The following is a 25,807-nucleotide window of genomic DNA, read 5'->3' on the forward strand; positions in this document are numbered from 1 at the left end:
CGCGTTCAGTGATGAGCACTCTTTGTCCCACCACGGGTTGGGAGGACGAATGTTAGTATTCGCGCCGGGTATACGTTTCGTCTGAGCTTGAATCGCAGTGTCGAGAATCAAGCCAGCCATAAACGTATACTCTTCCTCCGGAGGAAGTTCTTGTGTTGTTTCTAGTTTCTCAGATATCGATATTGCGTAGCATTTCCAATCAATATTTCGTGTGAGGTCATACAAAACATTGATTGTTTCCGATGGTCTTAATCCGCTGGCGATTGAAATTACGATAGGCAGATGATCGCTACCGTGGGGATCAGGGATTACCTTCCACGTGCAATCCAACCGTAGCGATGTCGAGCAGAGGGATAAGTCCAGCGCACTTGGTCTTGCTGGTGGTGCGGGAATTCGTGTCATTTCTCCCGTATTCAAGATTGTCATATTGAAGTTGTCGCTAATATCATGGATCATAGCTGATCTGTTATCATCATGAAGACAACCCCATCCCGTACCGTGAGAGTTAAAGTCTCCTAAAACTAACGTCGGTGCGGGAAGAAGTTGCATGATACTGCTGAGCCAGTGGTACCCAACTGAGGCTCTAGGGGGAATATAGATGGAAGCAATACAAAGGTCCTTGCCTTTAATTGTGACATGACATGCGACAACTTCAATACCTGATATCGAGGGGAGGTTAATTCGAAAGAAGGAATAGCACTTTTTGATCCCCAAAAGTACTCCTCCGTAGGGATTATCTCGATCCAGGCGAATAATGTTAAAATCGTGGAAGTTTAGTGATACATCAGAAGTTAACCAAGTTTCGCACAATGCAAATGCGTCACATTTCAGATTATTTACTAAGTATTTAAAAGGATCTATTTTCGGGATGATACTTCTACAGTTCCACTGTAAAACAGTGATCGAATCCTTGACCTCGTTCGAAAAATTAGCCATCGAAGGAAACGATTTCTGAGAGGAGGGGCCATTTTGCAGTCAGCTGCATCAAAAACATTTTAACTTTTGGCAGGAAAGTCATCAAAATACCTTTTAGGGGGTCAGAAATGTTGAAGACGGAAAATATAAAGTCCACAATGTCACTGAATTTTACAAGTCCAGCACTTGATGTGTTTTCTGGTTCCTTGGGGACTTTCGGGGTTTTGGGTGTCCCCGGAAGTGTTGGATATTCTTTCTCCGATTTCAAGTCTCCGGAACTAGGAGCTTTTGGCTTCTTCTTTTCGTTTTTTTTACCAACACTTCCTTCTGCTGTTACTTTTGGAGGGCCTTCAAGAGATATCTTCGAACCCTTTCAAGGGAGTTTAGGAGATGATATATTTTTCCTCTTCCTAAAACTACGAGGGACAGTTGAAGATGTACCTTCTTGAGGATCGTCAGAGTCGCAATCGTCCGCAGACAAACAGGTGTAGGGGTTCTGTTCAGGTGGTGTGGCGATTTTCAGCATTTCTGCGAACGAGCGGTTTGATCGTTGCTTGAGAGATCGTTTCAAATGATCTCCACGCAATTTATACGCAGAACATGCTGTGAGGTCATGCGGGGCCGCCCCACAGTAAAGACACTTTTCAATGTCTCTGTCGCAAACGCCATCCGCATGACTCTCTCCACACTTCGAGCAGCGGGGCCGATTTCCACAATGGGAAGCTGTGTGTCCTAGTTGTTGACAACTAGTGCAATTCATTACCCGTGGTACGAAAAGTCGTACAGGTAGACGAACCCTGGCCAGGAGAACGAATTTCGGCAAAGCCGAGCCGGAGAAGGTCACCCGATACGAGTCCGAGTGGGGATAAGACTTTGTCCCATCCGCGGCGATCGATACTGAATGCAAACGTTTGCAGTCCAGTATCTTGACATTCTTAAGCAAGGGATCTTTAAAACATCCGACCCCATGTTTGAGAATGTCCTCGCATGTCAGACTTGGATCCGTGATCACTCCGTCTATCTCGACTTCGCGAGCTGGTATATAAACGCGGTAGTCCCGCGTAAAGTGATCGTTTCGAGCGATCTCATTAGCATGTTTCAGACTGGTCAACGAGACCCTGAGCTTATCGGGACGAATTTTTGAAATAAATTTCAATGTTGTATATTTCGACTCCAAGTCTTTAGATATTTTCAAAATATTAAGCGGTTTATTCTTCTCTTTGGTCCGAAAATAAACCACATAAAGGCCGGCCGAGGGTGAAGGCTCTTCGGGATACTGTTTAACCCGGTGAGTCTTACTATTTGGGGCAGATTTACAATCAGTTTCCATTTTATCTTCGGGGGGCAGGGGAGAATTTAATGGACTTGCCATAGCGCGGTTGAGGTTCCGCGCAAATTATAGGGGGAGTCAAAATATAAGACGATAAAGGGACACGAAGGGAAAAAATATTATACTTAGCTAATGATCCGTAGCAACTCGGCCGCTGAGGCCAAGCGTTAGTTACAACGACCTCCGAGAATAAATATGCACACAGCACCGGTTCACGGCACCACACTAAACGTCGGTTCACTGTTCTTATTGTTTTAACACAATAGCACCCGGCACTGTCTAACGGTATTTATTGTTTATACTGTATTGATCTACTGCACAAGCTCACGAACAAAAGATCTGATATTAAATGACCTTGAAACGGATTAGAATGGATTAACGCACAGCTGCTCTAATGCAAACTACCATCCGATCGATACGACGGTCACGAAAGGAATGTGATCACAGCAGTAAATGTCGACCGTATTACTAACCATAATGTACACGTTACGGAAAATCCATCCAGTACCCTAACTCGATATCGCGACCACACCACAGAAACAGCTGACCAACCAATATTCATCACCGACACGCAGACAGAAGGTACCACGTACACCACGGACAAATCGATGGCCCAACAAGCCTATCAGGCTACCAGTAACCAACCGGATGAGGAATGAACCATTTGGATGGAGCCAGCATAGCCAGTTCTAGTGAAGAAGTCGTTTAGTGCATTTGTAAACCTTTTTATTTGAGAAAAAAAGTTTATATTTTTTTCAAACTCGGACCACCAGAATTATAACTGGCGCAGTCGACGGCAAAGTGAGCGAAATTAAGTAGAAGAAATAACTTAAGTGAAAGATCGACTAATGAAGTGATCTTAGTGAAACTAAGAGCTTAATAGAAGAGAAGCATTTAAGTGCAACGAAAGACCTTCTTAAGTAAAGTTCATCGCGAACACCTGTGTTACCGGCAAGAAAGCCGCTGACGAGAGGAAATCATACAGCTTGTGTAATCCAGAACGAAGGAAGGGCCCATTCACACAACCTACAACCAACCATTGACCATTGACGACAGCTAGAACTCCAGTTGAGAATCAGTAATCTTCTGTAAGTAATAAATCTTTTTACTAATTAACAAAAGTGAACATTGAGAGAAAATTCAACTAAAAAATATTCTATAAACCGTGCTAAAATCTTCGATAATAACAGAGCTATGGCACAGGAAATGAACGTTAACGAACTGTTGGAGCAAATCCGCAGAAAACAAAAAGGGGCTAATACAACAAATTAGTGCTGTGCGCGAAAGGGCAGATGATCCGTTTTTAAATTACCGGGCACCCGACACCGACACCGAGAACACCTTAGAGTTATTCGGAAGTTACAAGGGGACACCGTATTATAACCAAATCATTAGAGCCGTGAAAAAAAAAATAACAAGAGAAACCAAAGAAGTATTAATAGTAGACGGAAACCCTAAAGATTGGCAATAAATCAAGGAGGCTCTATTAAACTCCTACGACGACAGAAGAAATCTTACATCTCACATACAATCGCTCTTTTACATAACATGAAATTCATTTAAACAAAAAAAATGAATACTGATAGCGAGCGCCGCGACTTGAACCGAGAACCACTGGATCGCAAAGCACGTCTGTTAATCGACTGAGCCACAGAAGCATACAACTGCTTGACTGGTAAAAGGTGCATTGAAATTCATACAGTCGCACCTGCTAAGAAAACGCAAGTTACAGTCGAAACCAGTTAAAATTCAAGCTAATCTAACATTAAGTCATTAAGAATGAAATTTTCCGTCATATGATAAATTAGGTCTTTATGAATTACATCGTATGAGGGATTGAGTCACCTGTAAAATTCAGATTTTTCTGGTGTGTAAGCCACCGCAAATTCACAACGCGACCATTCCGCATAATGCTCAAAAACTTGGTTCATCAGGGAAATTCAGACCACCAAAACCAGCTACTGACGATGACGTATCCATGAGAACGGTTAGATCAAACCAGGCATGTCCAAACACTGCACTGCACCGTGCGTGCTCCATATAAGCACACCACCGCGTGTATTGAGAATGCCATTGCGTGCCAGTGTACAGAGAGAGTGTGTTATTTTCGGCACAGGTGTTGCAAGCTTCGGCATACACCGAAACCGCATGTTTTCAGTTTCGTTAAACACTGGAGCCGAGTATTTTGAATTTCGCGAAGGCACCGAAGAGCACCCATGCGTTGGTTATATTGTCAATCAATTGAATTCAATCAAACGGTTATCGATGAAAAAAAAATAAATCATTCGAACGCATTTTTCGTCATACCGTGGTGGTATAGGCGATTATAGTACAAGCAACGTACAAGACAAAATAGTATCCGTTGGAAATTAATTGAAACGAAATTAAAATTAGGACAGGCAAATTCCAAGTAATTCAAGAGCCAAACAAGCAAGAAATTACCCAAAAATATAACTTTAGGGAAGACCATCTAAACGACGAAGAAAAGAAAGCGCTAAAACACGTCATCAATCAAAATAAAGAAATACTACACTTGGAATCTGAATAATTGACATTTACACATAAAACTAAACATGAAATCAAGACAGCCGACAATATACCAATTTACGCAAAATCCTACAAATATCCTCAAATATTTGAAGGATAGATACAAAGACAGGTACAGAAGATGCTAAAAGACGGAATTATCAAAAAGTCGATATCACCATACACCTCTCCTGTATGGATAGTACCGAGAAAACCGATGCATCTGGACAAAAAAAATCGTTTAGTGATCGATTACCGAAAACTCAACGAAAAAAAACAGTATATGACAAGTATCCGATCCCGGATGTAACGGGCATATTGGACAAATTTGGTAGAGCTCAGAATGCCCTTCGGCCTGAAAAACGCACCTGCCACATTTCAGCGAGTAATGGAATGCATTTTTCGAGGACTAATATGAGTGTGTTGTTTCGTCTATATGGACGACATAATCATTTTGTCTAGCTCACTGCAAGAGCATCAAAAAGACTTGATACTTGAAAAAGTTGAAAGACGCCGGTCTGAAGAGACAACTGAACAAATGTGAGTTCTTCAGAAAAGATTTCTAAGATACACCGTGTCAGAAGACGGAGTGAAGCCTAATGCGGATAAAATTAAAATAATTAGAGACTGGCCGATGCCAAAATGTGAAAAAGAAGTCAGACAATTTCTGGGCACGTTAGGTTACTACCAGAGATTCATAAAAGATTTCGCGAAGGTGGTAAAACCAATGACAAAATTACTGAGGAATGGCATCGAGTTCAGAATTTTACCTAATAATATATTTACTCCAAAAAGTGTTCGGTTCAGCTCCGGTCTCCGCTTTATTTTGAAAGATCTTTTCTTTAAATATTTAAGTCAATTATAAAATGAATAATTTCCATCAAACGACCAAAAAAATTTCCATAATGCATAATTCCATACGTATTGAAATTGATCAACATGATCTGAGTTCAGACCACCCCAAAAAAAAAGAAAATAAGGAATTACTTCAAGCACAATCCGAACCTTCTGATTCGGGACGAGTCCACCTGATTCACGGGTCGAATTTCATGTCTTCAAGGCAACGAAGGGAACCAGCAAAGCAAAGCTTTGGCATTACATTCCTTTTATGGAATTTGGCCTTCGCAGCAGAATCTTAGCGAACAGAATTGGTACCAGCTTCCTATACATTGAACCACCAATCCGCGAATTTTGATTGAAAACTTTTTCGATGCAAAACTAAATCGGATTGCATTGAATTTTCAATGAATATAACCGCATCTTTAAATTAACGCTTAGTTTGCGATTAAATTATATTGAAACCTACTGAATTGTAAAGTAATCTTATATTTAATTGCCTGCTCCAAATATGTGCATGCAAATAGATGTAAATTCACAAAATATTTTTATCTGAGAACGTTCTTGTTTTTGTGCCGAAGAAAGCAAATCATTCATCGTTTTAGAGCTTAAATCGACCACTCTAGATTTTCTCTTTGATAACTGTATCTTCAACTTGGCCTTCATCATGACAAGAATATAAAGGTGGACTTTTACCTTTCTTTTTCGTCATATGTCAATTTAATGATTATGTGAAGTGAGCATTTGCTAATGCAAATGATATTATAAATGTATTAAAACCTATTCCTTTGAACTCACTTAGCTTTCACACAAACAATTCCTATTTCGTTGTATTATCTTCTTCAATCCAAACTTTAAAAAAACGTTAAGTAGTGATGTGAGTAGCTTTAGTGTGTAAATACTTGGAATGCATAATATATTGCATATAAACTTACCACATTAGTATCTGCTCCCGGAGGTACCTCATCCGTCCGGCAAGTGAACTGAATCATCATCATAGAACACATATTGTTGTTTTCGTTGGTTAAACTGGTTTGCAGTTCTAAACTGTTCGGCAAGTGGTTTTTCAAACGAACCTGGTCAATATGATACCGCATGATAACTGCAGAAAAAATTAATCACTATACTGCAATTAGCCTTACGTGATAGAATATCTTACTTCTCTCCTTAGTCCAAATATCCACAATCACATTTATTCCATCGTTGGCTGAAATAGACACCGGAATAACCTGCACACTATACTTGGCACAAGCGACTACCTCGCCCAACGGAAAGTACAAATCAGTAGTACTGTTAGATAATTGCGCAGGCTTTTCATCTTCCAATTCAATCCACGCAACTAAGCGATAAAATGCTACACAGGATGCAGCATGTTCCGGGGGTTTCCATTTGGCGGACATCGATCTAGGCTCTACTTCGTACAACTCAAGACCCTGTACAGCACTCATTTGTTCTTCCTTTACTGTAGCATTCACAGTGACTGACGCAGCTTCAAGATTTACTAAGTATACAGGAATGATCGTTATTTCATAATTCACACATGCATCGAGGCCGGTGATAGTCAACCAGGTTTGATTTGGCAGAAGAGACTCGGTTTTGTCTAAGAATGAAACGCGATACGTTTCTACGCATTGTGGTAGCAATTCAGGTGCCGACCAGCTAACAGTTAGTTGTCTGATCTCATCAGCATCGATTGTAACGTCCCTAACGAAACCTGGCCCTGCAAAATGCCCCGTTATCTTATAAGGATCTCCTAATGCACCAGTAATCAATACAGGAAATATTCGTGTGGTGAATCGAGAAAGGAGACATACATCGAGGATTGGTTTTGCATAGTAACCTTTTGCAAACTTTTGGTATTCTACTTCAATTGTAGTGTTGGGAAGTGTGATAACACTAAACGTGTTTGTTCCAGTGGTGATACAATCAATTCCCCTAACTGGTTGCTTACAATGAATCCAATCGTATGCTAATGGAGTTTCTTGAGCTTTCTTGTCATGTTGTTCCATAAAAACTGTAACTTCAATTGGAGAATGCCGTGTCTGATACTGGTCAACTGCAGCAACTTGAAAAGTATAATTTTTGCATGGTTTGAGATCGCTGATGGTAGCAATATTGGACGAGGTGTTCATTACAGGCTCTATAAGTCCTTTCCTGTAAATCATATATCGAGACACACATTTCGAAACGATGGGTGATGGAACCCACTGAATTGTGACAGAATTGGACGATATCTGCTTTGCTTCGAGTCGTTCAATAAATTTACGATTCAGTAAAGATGCAATTCCACTCAGAGAAGAAAATGAAAACACATCTGATGCATTTAGTAGAGCCGCGCTTGCTGTGGATTATAAGAAAAGTGAGATTTATTCGATGTACTCGACAAAATTTGATTTTTTTATATCACAGTATAAAAGCATTGCATTGAGAGAGAGTTGGAATCACTGGGAGTGCGATGCGGCGCCTGGGTGTTGCTCTCAAGAAAGTCTAATTTATATGTGTATCACGCAATTTATAGTAAAGTAATTGATCGAAACAGTTATTTTGAGTGATAGCGCAGCTGTGGTAAGTATGTGTTGTTTATTGAAAAGTGTTATTATTGAACAATCCAATCAGCGTGGTCACCACGAGATAGCGTTATGGTGATTGTTTTGACATATCCCATGTATATAGAAAAAAATTCGACGAATTTTTCAATTTACTTGAGTTTGAAATAATGCAGATGGCAAAACCTTACAAATATGGGTAAGAAAAACGATTATTCACGTGTTGCCATCAAACATATGATTTCAAATTGTTCTATACTCTTGGCAATCTCGGATGAAATCTGAAATTTTCAGTTCACATACAGATTTGATTTAGATGATAAAACATGAGTAAATAGACTAGTCATAAAACTTTTGATCATAATTTATCAATTAATCTTAAAATCCAACCCAAAAAACAAAGAATATCCAAGATATGAAAACATTACCCAACCTCACTTCTTCGAATTTGGTATTTCATGTTACGATTTCGGCTGCTCGGCCATCCATGGAAGTTGACCATCAATGTCAACTTCCCTCTCTGAGCAGCCTAGATAGCCGTGTAGTGTCGGTAGCGGTTTCCCAACTGGCTAAGAATAACGCTACGGTCCACCTGTACCGGTGGTATAAGTCCACCAAACAGGTAAGCCGTGTGGCATCCGGCGGAATTATTTTTTTACCAAGAATTGATCCACTGGTTTCCTGTTCCATGTCGTAAAAGGCCACATAAATAGGAACTCCTAAGCCAAGGTGTATTTCCGTGCCGATGGCTGAATGGCTGCAGGAGGTTAAACAATGCAGTCGTGAACGGAATATCTTGGGTTTTTCCCTTACTGTGTTAAGCGAAGCTCTGGCACAGTGGACGACTTCTTTCTTCGCAACTCGTGGGATTTAAATGATTAAAACATTTAAAAAAATCCTTACATGGTGGCTTATAATCGCCTATAGCGAACCATGTAAGGATGAATCATTACTCTAATTGATAATGGTTAGAGTGGCACAAATCAATCTCCAGCATAAACGTACAGCAACTATAAATCTATCCAGACTTCTGCAAGAAGGTAAAGCTTCTATAGCTTTGGTTCAAGAACCATATTTCCAAAAGGGAAACTTCTACGTTGGAAAATTGTTAAACCCAGTCTTTGTTGCCTTCAACAAGACCGGTATGACTAATCCACGTGAAATGTCTCGAGCATGCATACTTGCAAATAGTGCTCTCGATGTTTCTCTCATATCGGAGCTCACAACTCGGGATATTTGTGCTGTCACAGTTGATATGACTATTGATGGCAAAGACAGAAAATATGTCTATTGTTCGGCATATTTGCCGCATAATCAACCTTCGCCAAGCGATGACTTCAAAAAGGTTGTATCATACTGTTGCAAAAGTGATTTACCGCTTGTAATCGGCAGTGACATAAATGCTCACCATATCATTTGGGGCAGCACAGATATAAATTCGAGAGGCTCTGATATGATGGAATTTGTGAGCAGTACAAACCTGCACATAGTCAATGCAGAAAACCGTCCAACTTTTGCGAGAGCTGGAAGAGAGGAGGTTTTGGACGTAACTCTCTGCTCTGATATAATTGCGCATGAGTTGGTGAATTGGCTCGTCTCCGATGAGCTCGAACCTTCGTTGTCTGATCATAAGTACATCTTCTTTGATCATTCAAACGTTAAATTTGATATTATCACATATCGTAATCCCAAATCTACAAACTGGGACCTCTATGAAGAGGGCTTGGCGACTAGATTTTACGGGTACCAACCAACAATTGAAACCCCAATTGATTTGGAAAATGTTGTCGACGAGACAAACTCACTCATAGTTGCAGCATATGAAGAGGCTTGTCCACTTCGGATTGTGCGAGCTACTAGAGGAACTCCTTGGTGGAATGCTGAACTTGCTAGACTAAGGAAACTATGCAGAAGAGCTTGAACCACCGACGCAGAAATGGGTCGGAGGCATTCGTGTCGGCTCGAAGGGCTTACAAAAATGCTCTTCGATCGTCTGAGCGAAGTGGTTGGAAAAGCCTCTGCACAAATGTCTCTAGTCTCAACGAGGCTAGCAGATTAAATAAGTTACTTTCGAAGTCTAAGGACTTTAATGTCAGTTTCTTAAGAACTTCAGATGGTGAACACTTGTCTGATGAAGGTGATGTACTTCACTATCTTTTTAACACTCACTTTCCAGGATGTATGGATCCATCACCGACAGCTCTTCCAGAGACTTTTTCAGGTAGTTACGATTCTTGGGCCCTTGCTCAAAGCGTTGTGACGATTGAATCGGTCAAATGGGCAGTTGAGAGTTTTGCTCCGTACAAGTCTCCTGGAAAGGATGGAGTTTTCCCAGTGTTACTGCAGAAAGGGTATGAACATTTCAAACATGTTCTGAAGAAAATACTTACTTTTAGTCTTGCGACAGGATATATTCCAAGAGCCTGGCAGGAAATAATCGTCAAATTTATTCCCAAAGGCGGTCGCGACACTTATGAGGAAGCGAAGAGTTTCAGGCCTATCAGTCTTAGCTCATTTCTTCTTAAAACAGTGGAACGCATAGTCGATCACTATATCAGGAATGTTAGTTGGGCGTGCATCCGCTACATGGAGTGCAACATGCTTACCAGCGTGGAAAGTCCACTACAACCCTGTTACATGATGTTGTGTACAACATTGAAAAAGCTTTCTCACTAAAGCAATCTTGCTTGGGAGTTTTCCTAGATATTGAAGGTGCCTTTTATAACGTGTCTTTCAATTCAATTCTGGAAGCAGCCCGTGGTCATGGCATACCTTCAAGTATTACAAATTGGATACACGCAATGCTTAGCAATCGACTTCTTTGTTCATCGCTTCGGCAAGCAGAGATTAAAAAGCTGAGCGTCTGTGGGTGTCCTCAAGGTGGTGTACTATCCCCACTTTTATGGAACCTAGTCGCTGATGGTTTGTTAAGGAAACTTAATAACCTTGGATTTCCGACTTATGGTTTTGCCGACGATTATCATATATTGATGACCGGTATAAGCATTAACACTCTCTTTGATTTAATGCAACAAGCCCTGCGATCTGTTGAACAATGGTGTTGTCAGGTTGGATTATCTGTAAATCCGGGCAAAACATCAATGGTGCTTTTCACTCATCGTAGGATAATCACAGGAGCTCGTCCGTTACAGTTCTTCGGTTCAGAGGTTACTGTGGTCGATCAAGTTAAATACGTCGGGGTTATTCTTGACTCAAAACTGAATTGGTCTGCTCACATTGATTTCAGGATTAAAAGAGCTTGCATGGCTTTCGGCCAATGCAGACGAGCTTTTGGAAAATCATGGGGACTCAAACCCAGATATATTTATTGGATCTACACAACTATTGTTAGACCAATTTTAGCATATGGATGTCTTGTATGGTGGCAGAAAGGAGAAGTCGCGACAGTTCAGTCAAAGCTAAATCATCTCCAAAGGATGGTCCTAATGGCGATGACAGGAGCATTCACGACAACTCCTACTGCTGCTCTAGAGGCGCTACTGTGCATTAAACCACTTCATGTGTTCCTAAAACAAGAAGCATTATCTTGTGCATACCGTCTTAAGGTTACAGGGCTTTGGAACAGTAACCCATTAGATTATGCTACCAGCCACACTCGCTTGTGGTCTCAAATGGTTACGTGGGATGAGTATTTACTCGCTCCTAGTGACCTAACTCTCACATGCAGTTTTCCTTTCAAAACATTCAATGTGAGCTATCCTCTTCGTGAGGAATGGTTGTCTGGTTGTCTGGAACGACAACTTGATGAACACATAGTTTGTTATACGGACGGTTCTCTGTTGAATGGTCGTGCTGGTGCTGGTGTCTACTGTCGTGAAATGAGGCTGGAGCAGTCTCTTTCACTTGGTAGATACTGTACTGTGTTCCAAGCAGAAATCTATGCGATTCTGTGTGGAGTACAATCGGCACTTCAGCAGAGGATCTGTGGTAAACGAATTTATTTTTGTTCCGACAGTCAGGCAGCCTTGAAAGCACTCAGTTCGAATGACTCACGGTCGAATCTAGCGATCGCATATCGAACTCAAATTGAAGACCTCAGCATTTCAAATGCTGTTTACTTCTTATGGGTACCCGGCCATTCTGGTATTACTGGAAATGAATGGGCTGATGAGTTGGCTAGAGCTGGTGCAACGAATGATTTCGTTGGTCCTGAACCAGCTTTACCACTTTCTACTAGTTGGATAAAGCACAAGATTCGTTCTTGGGCTGCATCCAAACATGCCAGCTACTGGCGCAGCTTGCAAACTTGCGCTCAGACAAAAGCATTTCTACCAGATTTAAATCTGAAAATGTCAAAGTGTCTACTGCATTTCTCCAAGCATCAGTGCCATTTCTTGGATACTTCTGATTCTACTGTCTTTTTAGACACATCCATGAGAGAAGAGATTCGTGGAATTCCGGATCACATACGTCCTCAAGTGGCCCCTAATATCTTTTATAATAAATTTAGAACAGTCAACAATGAAAAGGTGATTTAAGGGTTAGCCAAATTTTGTGCTAGGGCACATAACCGTTTTTATTATTTTAGAAACTTTACGTCTGCATAGCGGTTCAAATTGAACTGCCGAGTTTAGCACTAAGCAGTTCAATTTGAACTGCTCTGCACTGACGAGTCAAAGACGAAACGTAAAAAATAATATGAAAAGGTGTTTTACACTGACGAATGAAACATCAACAGGTCCACAGGCTTTGGCATCTTCAATCAGAACATCACCACTTCGTACAAACTCAGTGATCCGGTTCAGTTTACGTCGCAGAATTAGCAGCTATTCAATACACCCTTGGGATCATTGAAACTTTGTCCAAAGAATATTACTTCATTGTCACGGACAGTCTGAGTTCAATAGAAGCTCTCCGGGCAATGAAGCCAATAAAGAATTCCCCATATTTCCTAGGAAAAATTCGGGAATATTTGAGAACTTTATCTGGACGTTCTTATTCAATATCGTTAGTCTGGGTCCCTTCGCATTGCTCCATCCTGGGAAATGAAAAGGCATACTCATTGGCTAAGGTGGGTGCATTAGAAGGTGATATTTATCTCTCATCAGAAAACTCTCGAAAGCTAGCAAACTTCATGGAACAATGGCGAAGTGGGACGATAGTTACATTCAATTATCCCTAGGGTATCGACGAAACCTTGGTTCAGGAGGATGAACGTGAGTCGCGATTTCATTCGTGTTATGCTTGGGGAATTCGGTTCATGTCAAATCACTACACTTTCAACGCACAACTCCGGCGTGTTGGGCTCATGGAGAGCGGTCTCTTCACCTGCGCACAGTGATGCCAAGTTGGCAGCAAACAAAAAAAAAATTTTTTTCTTGCACTGTCCTCTTGTAGTCCATATAAAGAGTTCCCATATTTGAACCGCGAAAACCACTTTATTTTTTACATAGTCATTTTTCATATTTCGGTTAATTTTCATTTTCAGTTTAATAAGATACTTTAACATAATAAAAATCCACTATTATTAGTAAAGCGGTAGTATTCAACCAAATTTTGTGTACTTCTTTTATTGAAAAGTTTGCATTCTTTCATAAAATCGAGTCGAAAAACTTGAAAATGCAAAATGCAGAAAATTTTCTAAAAATCACTATTTTTGTAAGAAACAAAAAAACTTTTTCGTTTGTTACTCTCCCATCTTTACTCATAGTGCAATAAACTCCAACAACCGCCGTTTTATCCAAAATTAAAAGCTTTATTGCGAAAAAATGCTTACAGATGTATTATTCAAATTATTGTCCGTCGCTAGCGACTACATTCTCCCATCTTTCCGGCAATTTTCGGATCCCGGCTCGAAAAAAAGAGTCCTATTTTGACGCTATCCATGAAGCAATCCATTTTTCCAACTCTTCGAATGATTGAAAATGTTGATCTGCCAGACCGTGTGCCATCGAACGGAATAGGTCGAAGTCGGAAGGGGCGACATCTGAAGAATACGGCGGGTGGGGCAAGACTTCCCATTTCAGCATTTCCAAGTACTTTTTGACCACTTTTGCGACGTGAGGCCGATCTCCCGTAATGGTTTCACCCGGTTTTAAGAGCTCGTAGTAAATCACACCGAGCTGATCCCACCAAATACAAATCATAACCTTGGCGCCGTGAATATTCGGTTTTGCCTTCGACGAAGTAGCATGCCCGGGCTTTTCTCATGATTTTCTGCATTTAAGATTATCTTATCGAACCCACTTTTCATCCCCGTTTACGATACGATGTAAAAACCCCTTACGATTTTGTCTTTGAAGCAGTTGCTCACATACAAATAGACGGCACTCGATGTCCCTTGGTTTCAACTCGTACGACACCCAGTTCCTTCTTTCTGAATCATGCCCAGGGCCTTGAGATGTTTTGAAATGGCTTGCTGACTCACTCCCATCGATTCGGCAAGCTCTTCTTGGGTTTGGCACGAATCTTCATCAAGCAATGCTTCTAGTAGTTCATCTTTGAAAGTTTTCTCTTCAACCACCATGTTTGTTTTCGACATCGAAATCACCATTTTTAAAACGTTGAAACCACTCCCGACACGTTCTTTTACTCAGAGCAGCATCACCGTAAGTTTCTGAGAGCATTCGATGCGCTTCAGTTGGCTTTTTTCCGAATTGTAACAGAAAAATAAAACTTCCCGCAAATGGCGAGAATTGGCCACATAAACAGACATTTTCGAGCATGAATAATACGTAAACAAGAACAACTGTCACTGAAACGGTGATGACAATTCGTTAGACACTGTACACACTCACTTTAAAGGCATTATCATCTATGTATTTTGACCAGCCTCAGCCGGTACAGCCACCTATCGGAAAACGGTGGAAGCAAAGTTGTACACCTGAAACAACATATCAGAAATAAAAAATATTAAGATAAGCCCTTTTGGAGAAAACTTTTCTCAATGATTTTCGCCCTTTTCTGTGATGGTATACAATTTTTAACACACTTTACCTTATATATCCGGATCCGGAAGTCGGATCCAGATGAAATTCAGGAATTACGTATGGGACCGCAGGACCTTTCATTTTACCCCATAAGGACCTTTCATTTTATCCCATAATTCCGGAACCGGAAATCGGATTCAAATAATATTCAGAAATTTTGTAGGGGACCACAAGACTTTTAATTTGAATCTAAGTTTATGAAAATCGGTTCAGCCATCTCCGAGAAAAGGTAGTGCAAAAAAACGTTACATACACACATACGCACATACACACACACATAATGGTACATGAAACTCGGCCCTCCGGGCCTCGGTTCAAAAGTCGGTTTTCACAGTGATTGCATAACCTTTCTATATGAGAAAGGCAAAACTACACAAGTTAATTTATTAAAAAATCGTCATTTTCCGGTCCGTAGCGTAGTGCATCATGTTACTTTTAGGTGGATCGAATATTTTTTTCATACAATATCAAGATGGAAATATATTCAGAGACCACAAATTATTACCATTACCTCAAACACATTAATTTACAAGTGTAATCTGTTATACCTCCTTTAGAAAGTATTATCTCCACCTGCAGGCTCGACACTAATATCCGCTCGATTCTTTCGATCCCCAACCCTGTGCACCATCTTTATTGGAACTAATAAGATCTTTTTTTTTTTGTCACTAACGTTGTCGTTCCCCCTTCGTTTGTCTCTTCACCATCTCGATGGCTAGTAATTAGATCTCTGTCGTTTTTGCACTGGGCTGTCGTCCGACATCCTTATGACATGCCCAGCCCATCGTAAACGTCCAATGTTAGCGGTCCGTACGATGGGTGGTTCTCCTAGCAGCTGTTGCAATTCGTGATTCTTATGCCAGCTCTGACTGGACATTGCAAACTCAATTATCACATGGCTACTATTCAACGTGCTGAGTATTATTCGTGTGATTTGTGTGAATGCGATTATGGTACTTCATATCATCTGATATGTAACTGTCCCGCATTGACGCAGCTACGTATCCGGGTTTTTGGTTCTCCATACATGGTTGAGTCTATGTATGCGGAGCTAAAATTGAAGGATATTCTCTCGTTTCTCACCCAATGTGGTAAGGAGCTATAGTCAGAAGGGATCATCGTTCTTCCTGGAGTGAATGAATCCCTTCTGTATTCACCTTAAATAGGGTTTAGCAGATTGTTTGGCATCGTTTTAGGGGGTACCGAATTTACTTCTGCTCGTACATACGGCGAATCGCTCTGCATTCTTCCGGGAGTGCAGAATGATGTCGCTTTTGTAAGATCTCTAAATCCTCTCGGGGGTTGGAGGTTTTATTAACAGCAGACTGTTCGGGGCCTCGTAGAGGTTCAGAATTTACTTCTGCTTCCACTAAATGTGATCCTCAGCAGATTGTTCAGCATCCCTTAGGGGTGCAGAATTTACTTCTGCTTTTATGTGTTTTTGTGTCGTCAATTTTTCCCATCCTCCTAGTCCAACCCTTACAATTTCCTTTCAATCCTTCCCTCTTATATATCGGGAAAATGATGCTAAAAACAAATTGATGGCAAGGCACAAATCTCCAAATATCATTGGGAACGTACCATTTGAGCCAATTTGTTCTGATTCCTGATACGATTTCTCCATAAATATCAATCAAACATACCACGGAAAGTTACTGAATCATTAATGATCGAATTTTTTACCATATTTTCACACGTTTTTGTATGTTAGTATTCGATTCATAAGAAAAAAAAAAACCATGGATTTTGTTCGAATCTTCAAGCAAAATTATCACCATCGCTTAGTTCAAAGCTCTCCACTCGTGCAGCGCAGCGATCGCAAAAGAGTTGGTTGGATTCTTCAATTGATCATTGCTGATTCGTGAAAATGAACAATATTCCAACGATGGAAACTGTGAATTTACTGCCAATAATTGAATGACTTCAACCGATCGAAGCGTCATCTGCATATCATTGTCGGTGTTATCATTGACTTGTAAATTTTCACAAATTCCATATAAAGAATTTGTGAAAATTTACAAGTCAATCGTGTGATTCAAACTGAAGATCTAAAATTGGTCAACAGCAAACCCATCCGTGAGTGTTTATTTCATTTCATTTTTTTAGTAGTGGTGTGTCATCTCGCGTTGCTTACAGCAATGCGAATAGGAGAAGCAGGATACTGGTGAGATCGTTCCTTAGAGATATTTTTTTCCATATTTACTATCTTTTTATATTCCACCTTACTAAAAATCGGGCTAGACTATTCGGGGAACTCCGTCGATTATTCGGGGACCGTTTGATCTTTTTTTCTTCGGGCAAAACGCTAAGTATAAGACTCATGCGTAAAGTTTATAACCGTGCAGATATTTTTTGGAAGCTTAACTAGAACTAGAATGTAAATTATAGTTTAGACTGCTAGGAGAGCTTTGGTTTTTTTCTTGCTTTGTTTAGAGAGTAGATGTTGACATTACTTCGTATCGCGTAAGGCTTTGTTGTTCGTTTGATGTTGATCAAGCCATATATTTCTATTATTACGGCTGTCTATTGCAACAAATAACAGAGCACAATGAATTAAATATATGAATTGATAGCGAACCTCCCGACAGCCGGCTGTCCGGAGTTTTACGAGTTTCGAAAGAAATTTTGTATTCTAGTAGAAAGCACACATTAATACAAAACGAGATAAAATTGCAACGAATTCTCGGTAGCCGATCATATTATAAGTAATTATTATCTACCAAGATAAATCCTGATCATTTCCTCGCCCCACTAACATCACTCCTTTCATGTGACACTTGTGATGATACAGAGAACTCCTCGGTCATTATTAGCAATAAGTGTTGAACTAACGTTCCTTCCCTTCCCATAATGACCTGCATGGGCGTGGCCATCTACGTTATTGATCAGTCCATGTTTCTAAGTCAGTTTAGGTTGCATAATTCGGTCATTTGTTTGTGAATTTATATAATTTAACAGCCAATCGATTCGAAAAAATTTAACTTGAACATATGAGGTAACGTCGTTTAGGTATTTCAATAAGGTTTGAATTGACCTATGTTAACCAAACTTCCAAACCGCTCAGTTTCTGCTTCATATGATGAGAACATTGATCGCGCAAGTGTAAACTTTTAAATACCTTGGGTGTGGCTTAATTCCAAATGTATGCGGGGAGGACACATTAGGTATCTGATAACAAAATGCCAACAAAGAGTAAATTTTCTTCGAACAATAACAGTATATTGGTAAAGTGCTCATTCGAAAGATCTAACAAAATTGTATCAGACAACAATACTTTCAGTGGTGAAATATGAATGCGTTCTCTTTCGTTCCGCTGCAAACTCTCATATTATCACATTCGACACATATAATTAGTCCTGAAGTTCTGGTGGGAGTTCTTCCATTGAAAGATCGCCTTTGAGAGCTTTCATCACGTCTGCTAATAAGATGTGAGGTACTGAATCCCCTGGTTATTAATAACTTCGAATGGCAATTTTCTTGGGTAAATTAAGACAGTACCTGAACGACATATTGCATAATATTTATCAAAACACTATAGTCTGGGTCCCGGCTCATTGCTCCATTCCAGGCAATGAAAGAGCCGATATTTTAGACAAATGTGGAGCTATTGAGGTTGGAATTTATGAGCGATCGATTGCTTTCAACTAATTCTACAGCACGTCTCTTCAAAGAACATTTGCCAGCTGGTAAACTTCATAGGATAAAGCTGATCTGGGTCGGTGAATGCACTCAATTATTCCTTAAAATATCGACAAAGACATGGTTCTGGGGACTAGATGTGAGAAGGGATTTCATTCATGTGATGTCCAGACTCATGTCCAATCACTACACGTTAGATGCACATCTCATTCGAATCGGGCTTTTCGAGACTAATCATTGGGGCAGTCACGTACCCAGAGGGGGCACCCGAGGCCTAGGCTCCTCCCGAAATCAAAAAGAGATTTATAATTATTCAGAAGGCCTCAGACATGTGTTACAGAAATAACAAGACAGTAAACGTAAAGAAATGTAATATAATATCAGTTCCAGTGGAAATATTTCAAGTGTCTGTCAAAAACAACTCGTAAAAGGCACAGTAACAGTCATCAGTAATATTTTTTTTATATTTGGGCCCCTTCCGAAACGAAATCCTGGGTACGGGCCTGGCGTGTGGTATCGTGATGTCAGATTCTTTGCGTACTCAAGGTACACTACCCAATGTCCCAATTCGTGACATTCTTACCTGTCGTAACCTTTCATGGAACTTCTTTATCATTTTATTAAGGCCACTAGAGTTGCAATTTAATTTTTATTTTATGTTACACTTCTTCCTCTTCCATGAGTTCAACCAATAGCCAGCTATCTTTTATTGAATAAAAGTGAGAAACTAATATAAACAAACCTGAAATAGTTCTTGGATCATGTACAAATTAAATGTAATTTATAATGGGAAATCGTTTGATAAAAACTGTGTTAATATTAACTAGTGAATACCGATGTATTAATATGAAAATTAAGAAATCTAGTAGTAGTATGTTTTATTGAATACTAATTGCAAAATTTGAGCTAAATAGGATCGAAATTAGAGTTTTTATTAACACCTGCTAATACGAGGTCATTTACATTTACTAATTGAGAAAAAATAGTATAACTTCCGCAGTTCTTGTACGATTTTAATGTTTTAAAAATGAATCAATTTGTTCATCGATAAATACACTCTCTGATTATTATAAAATAATTATATTGGTTATACTTTGCAATAAACAATGATTAATCAAATAGCTATTTTTTAAGTTTTACTCGTTGAAAACTCATATCTAGATCAATTAAACAAAAAACTCTAATACATCACTTTATAGACCTGACAATGCCTTTTGAAAACCGTATTGGATCGTAATCGTTAAAATACGCTCTGATATCCATATATTAACAAGTAACATTTTAGAAACGCATTATTTTTTAATAAATAAAAATAATTGTTGGAGGAAAAAAATAAAAGAAACATTTTTTCGTGCTATCAATGCCATATGAAGATATGCGAATCTAATAAGGATAAGCCTGAACGCAATGTAGAATATAGAGGTCCAAGCTCACAATTTTGAATATCTGATCGATAGTTAAGCGCGTCTTGTTCAAACGATATGAATCTTTGAAAGTCGTCGGTCGTGCAGCGGCCCGGCAGATTTTTTTGTAAGTCCGGCAGCCCGGCAGCTATTTTTAGGCCCGACACTGACGGGCAGCTGATAACCTTAGTGATTCATCCTCGACGATTGCTCGAAAACTGATGATTGGGCAAGAATTTTGCGTCAAGACTTCTCAATATCAATAAAACGATGGGCTCAAAGATGTACAGTAAAAGTACCTCGAAAAATAATTTCACCCAATTTTTAGTTTTAACGGGTGATACGCACCGTGCCAAATTAAAACTGGGCACTATAAATCCGCAATATTTTATATATACCGAGCAAAAAAACAATCTGAGCTATTTCAGTAAACCACTACGTACGAACTACCTTGAATTTCTATGCATCTTAAGTCTAGGAGTAACAAAGTGAAGCGATAACCAAAAACAAAATTGAAACTTCAATAGATACCGTTAAGAATTGTTAACTCAGTATATTTAAAAAGAGAAACTTTCAATGCATCCGACTTAAGATTTCAACTCACAATCCTAAAACTACAGGAATATTTCAAATTGCCATTATGAGGCTGTATCGGAAATAGTTCTGCGTCTTCTTAATTTGTTTACTTACATTTTGGATTAGAATTTTACGCTGACTGAAAAAAACAACACAATTTTTACCTTTCTCATATAGAAAAGTGTTACCATCACCTGAAAAATTGACTAGTAAAAATTGGCCTAATGCCATATACCATTCAACTCAGTTCTTCGAGCTGAGCTATGGCTGTGTGTGTATGTATGTGTGTGTCAAATAATCTCACTTGAATTTCTCGGAGATGGCTGAACCGATTATGACAAACTAAGATTCAAATTAAAGGTGTCGTGGTTTGCAAATCCTGAATTTCACCCGGTTCCGGAATTATAGGGTAAAAGTGTGTTAAATTTTGTACAGAGTCACCTAAAGCGGCGAAACATAAAACCGCCAGAAAATCCTAAAAGCTGGCCTCAAAACTACACCAATCGCTATTATCAGTAAGCAGCCAAACAAACCGATTCCGGCCATCCTGGTTCCCGGTTCCGGAAGTAACAGAAATAGTGATCATATATTAAAAAATGGATCTCACTCACTTTTCTCATCGACGGTTTGACCGATTTCTACAAACTTAGATTCAATTTAAAGGACTTATGGTGTCATACGGAATTCCTGAATTTCATCCGAATCCGATTTTCGATTCCGAAGTTATAGGGTAGAGTGTGTTAATAATTTCATACCGTCACTTGAAGCAGCACAACAAAAAACGTAAAAAATTCAAATTGGCCTCAGAACTACTCTAATTGGTAGCCATTATCAGTAGGCAGCCAAATGAATCGATTCCGGCTATCCTGGTCCCCGGTTTTCGATTAACGAATTGATCTTACTCACTTTTCTCAGAGATTGCACAACCGATATTCAAAATCTTAGGGTCACATGATAGGTCATATGGTCCTACCAAAAATTACTACCTTTTTTCGAACTCAACATAAATGTAAACCGTATTTTATAATATGATATCAAAATCGTATAAAATCTTCAAAATTTGAATAGAAACTAGTAAAGTTTGTACGTCATGTTAGTTGATGGCCGAACCGACATCGATTATACCAGTTCTCGGGTTCCGGTACCGCAAGTAACTACAATAGTACAACTCACTTCGTTTTTTTTGATAATTATTTCATTCTGTAGGTTATACTAGTTTATGCACAAACAATCCCTTGGTTTCTTTCAAGAATCGAAGAGAAACATTTTGAATAGAATACCACAGTATTATACCTATATGAGAATATGATTGATATGAGAAAGGTATCATTACCCCACTAGGTGGGTTAAATCTGGTTTTATATATACTCTCGAAAATTCTTGAAATTAATTTGAACATTTTTCCTGTATTTATCTCTTTCTAGTGAAATAACGTTTGGCTTGTACTCCCAGTAATAATTGTTGGCATCGTAGCTCTCATCACTTTCAAACGGCTCCATACCTCGCACTTTCCCAAATGCTGTATCCCAAGTAATGCGGAACTTCGAACCATCTGTGATCTAATCTCCCCCTCTAATTCGATTAGCTCGATAGTAAACATATACATGCGACCAGCATTCAAACTATCTAATGTGCTGGCTTCATACGGTGCAACTGTGACACTCTGATTCAGTTATGAAATCCTGTATTCAGGCGCGTATACAGGGGGGTGTTTTAGGGGTTCAAACCCCCTCCGAAACTCAAAAAAGTATGATATTATGTAAACTCTTTCTTTCAAATAAGTAAAAAATAAAATGAATAATTTTCAACAAACGACTCCACAATAAAAAAATTTCAAATAATTATATAAAAAGTTCCATTTGTATGGAAATTGATCAACATGTTCTGAAACACCCCCCGAAATTTTTTTCTGGGTACGCGCCTGCCTGTATTCTTTGATACATTCAACATACCAAACACGTTTGTTCCATTTTAATATTACTTTCTATGCCGATTCACTAACAATGCTTACTTTATTTATTTTCATTTGTTATCTCTGCAGTTTTGAATCATTTTTCGGATAGAACTCCGGTAAATCCCGAATCATATATCGATGTAATGCAAATCTCACGAAAACCACAAATTTCATTCGGATCGAGAAGCTTTGTGAAAAATTCATCACAGACATTATTTGGAACAAAATTATCTTCAAGTTACGAGTTATTAGGGGCACCATAATTCTACCTTTTTCCGATATACGTCCGAATAAGTGCTGCCATTGCCCTATATTTTAATATTTCTTCGAGAAAATATTCACCGAATGTTATACTTTGATGTTACATTATTGTTGAAAAGAAATTTTCACTGCATCACAAAAAAAATCGCAGTGACATGCCGTTTACCGTACAAGTTAAACTTTATCAACACGCCCCCACCCTCTTAAATGCAGAAAAGACTTACCCATTGAACAAGGATCCAAAGTATTGCTAACGTCGGTTCCTGTGCTAACGGCGTCGTCAATCGTAATCTGAAGAGCTACACAAGCGAGGAAGGCTACCAATATCATCAAAAGATTTTTTCTTCTTTTAATCGCCTGCATAACTTCTATCAAGCTATTCCAATGTCACTGATAAAATTACAATTTTCTACACTCATCATGCCCACTTAAAACAGTTACTATTACACTAATATCCTACCTGTGATCAATAAATATATTATACAAACTTCAACAAATAACGATTTGTTTGTCAGAAGTATTAGAAAATAAAATCGCTTCGGAGGTTATTCTCCAGAATCATACCATTATAATTTTGGAATCGAAAATTAAAGCAAATCACTAACACTAGGCGATAAAAATACTACTTTGACTTTTTTCATCACAGTGTAAGACGTACATCGGATCATTGTCTGTAAACACACAGAGACTAGAACAGTACTATGAGGTAGCACGGTATGCAAGCAATTAAACTCCTACCGACCATAAAAATTGTAGCGTCCATAAAACTAATTACTAATTACTACGGTAAGCAACTGCAATACTGGAATACTGTAAAATTTATCAACAAAATAAGCGTTTTATTGTTGCATCAGTTATGTACACCCAAACCTCCGTTTACGTAAACTTTTTTTACGTTACCTCTTTTTACGTTACCTCTTTTTACGTAACTCTTTTTACGAACAAAATTCCAAATAACGTAACCTTTTTTTAAGAACAAAATCCCAAATAACGTAAACTTTTTTTACGAGCCTACTTCGTAAAAAGAGGTTTTTGCATACAATGAAAATCATTTCCGGCTCATTTATATTTCGTGGAAATTACTACAATATGGGTATTTTTGGAACGGGTTTGATGAGTACATGTCAGAAAACGATGTTTGAAGTGGTTCTGAATTCCAAGATGGCGACTTCCGGTTTATTGATATTCCTTAAAAACCCTTACAATATGGGTATTTTTGGAATGAGTTTGATGAGTAGATGTCGGAAAACGATGTGTGAGGTGATTCTGAATTCCAAGATAGCGACTTCCGGTTTATTCATATTCCTTGAAAATCCTTACAATATAAGTATTTTTGAAACGGGTTTGATGAATAGATGTCGGAAAACGATGAGATGGTTCTGAATTCCAAGATGACATAGCTAGTTTCAACAGTTTCAACAGTCTTGATAATCTGAAACTGATTTCTCTGGTATTTTAATCTTCCTTCTACTAAATCCGGCTATAATTTAGATCTCCCGCAGATATTAGGCTATTGCTTCAAAAATGTAAGCTCTTACTAATGAAAACCGATTCGAAAATATGCATATTGTGAAGGTATTCGAGCAATTCGAGAAATATCGACACAAATTGTAAGGGTTATCAAGGAACCAGAAGCCGCCATTTTGGATTTCTAAAATACCCATATTTTAAGGGTTTTCAAGGAATATCAATAAAATAATCGTTTCGAAAATACTCATATTGTAAGGGTTTTCAAGGAATATCAATAAACAGGAAGTCGATATTTTGGAATTCAGAACCACCTCAAACATAGTTTTCCACCAAGTACTCATAAAACCCGTTCCAAAAATACCCATATTGTAAAGGTTTTCAAGAAATATCAATAAACCGCAAGTCGCCATTCTGGAATTCAGAACCGCCTCAAACATAGTTTTCCACCATCTACTCATAAAACTCATTCCAAAAATACCTATATTGTAAGAGTTTTCAAGGTATATCAATAAACCGGAAGTCGCCATCTTGGAATTTTGAATCACCTCAAACATCGTTTTCCAACATGTACCGAAATTGATACGACTTAGAACATCCTTTTCCTGCAAATACTAATAATTTTTGTTCCATAGTTATCTATTTATTTATTTATTTATTCATTTATTTGGAGCAGGAAAAAGCCCAATGGAGCTGAAATAATAATCTCTCACTCCAGCAGGCATAAAACCTCCTCATCGTTTATATCAACAGATTACAACACTCCAACAGATACATGTATGTACTTAACACTATCAATTAAAACTAATCCTAGCTAACTAACTCTGACACTAAACCCATCGGGTAAACGTTGGTGATTTTGCATTAAAACTAAAGAAGAAAAGAAATATGCTTTAAAATGAGAGGTAGAAGGAGGGAGTGGTGAATGAGAGTTGGCGAACGAAACGGGGTAAGGTTCGGCATGTAGATCTAATTAGTGGTCGAAAAGATGGTGGAAGTTATCCATTATATTATCCATATCCAATAACATACATACATACGAAAAACTTTCTTTACGTTGAAAATTCCAAATAACGTAAACTTTTTTTTTACGTCATAATTCGATTTACGAAGTTCCGATTATTACGTAAATGAAGGTTTGGGTGTAGTTATAATAGTTAATAACATGAAATGTATCATTTTGATATTCTGTAATCTGTTGGTACAAAAAATGAGAAGGTTTTATTCCTATTGGAGACATCAATATTGATGTCTTTTTTGATAGATAAGAAATACAAATTATTTCAATCGATTGTTATCATTGCCCATACGCGCATCACCATTCATTTCGCAAAATGCTAATCACCTTCGGTATTACATTTTTGGAAAATCATTCTAGATTTATTCGTCGTCCTTAGTTCTTG

General features: G+C 38.7%; 1 protein-coding gene across 1 annotated transcript in view; it reads right to left on the reverse strand.

The window, feature by feature from the left end:
- Positions 1 to 25,807, reverse strand: part of LOC131439450 (receptor-type tyrosine-protein phosphatase F) — a 66,902-nt gene that overhangs the window by 40,425 nt on the left and 670 nt on the right. The window contains exons 2-4 of the mRNA XM_058610452.1: positions 23,162 to 23,397; positions 6,768 to 7,949; positions 6,544 to 6,710 (exon numbers count right to left, since the gene is read on the reverse strand). Coding sequence (XP_058466435.1) covers positions 6,544 to 6,710; positions 6,768 to 7,949; positions 23,162 to 23,300 — 1,488 coding nt within the window. The 5' untranslated portion in view covers positions 23,301 to 23,397. The remainder of the gene's footprint in view (positions 1 to 6,543; positions 6,711 to 6,767; positions 7,950 to 23,161; positions 23,398 to 25,807) is intronic.

The sequence above is a fragment of the Malaya genurostris genome, chromosome 3, assembly GCF_030247185.1.
Source record: "Malaya genurostris strain Urasoe2022 chromosome 3, Malgen_1.1, whole genome shotgun sequence".
Taxonomy (NCBI): Eukaryota; Metazoa; Arthropoda; class Insecta; order Diptera; family Culicidae; genus Malaya; species Malaya genurostris.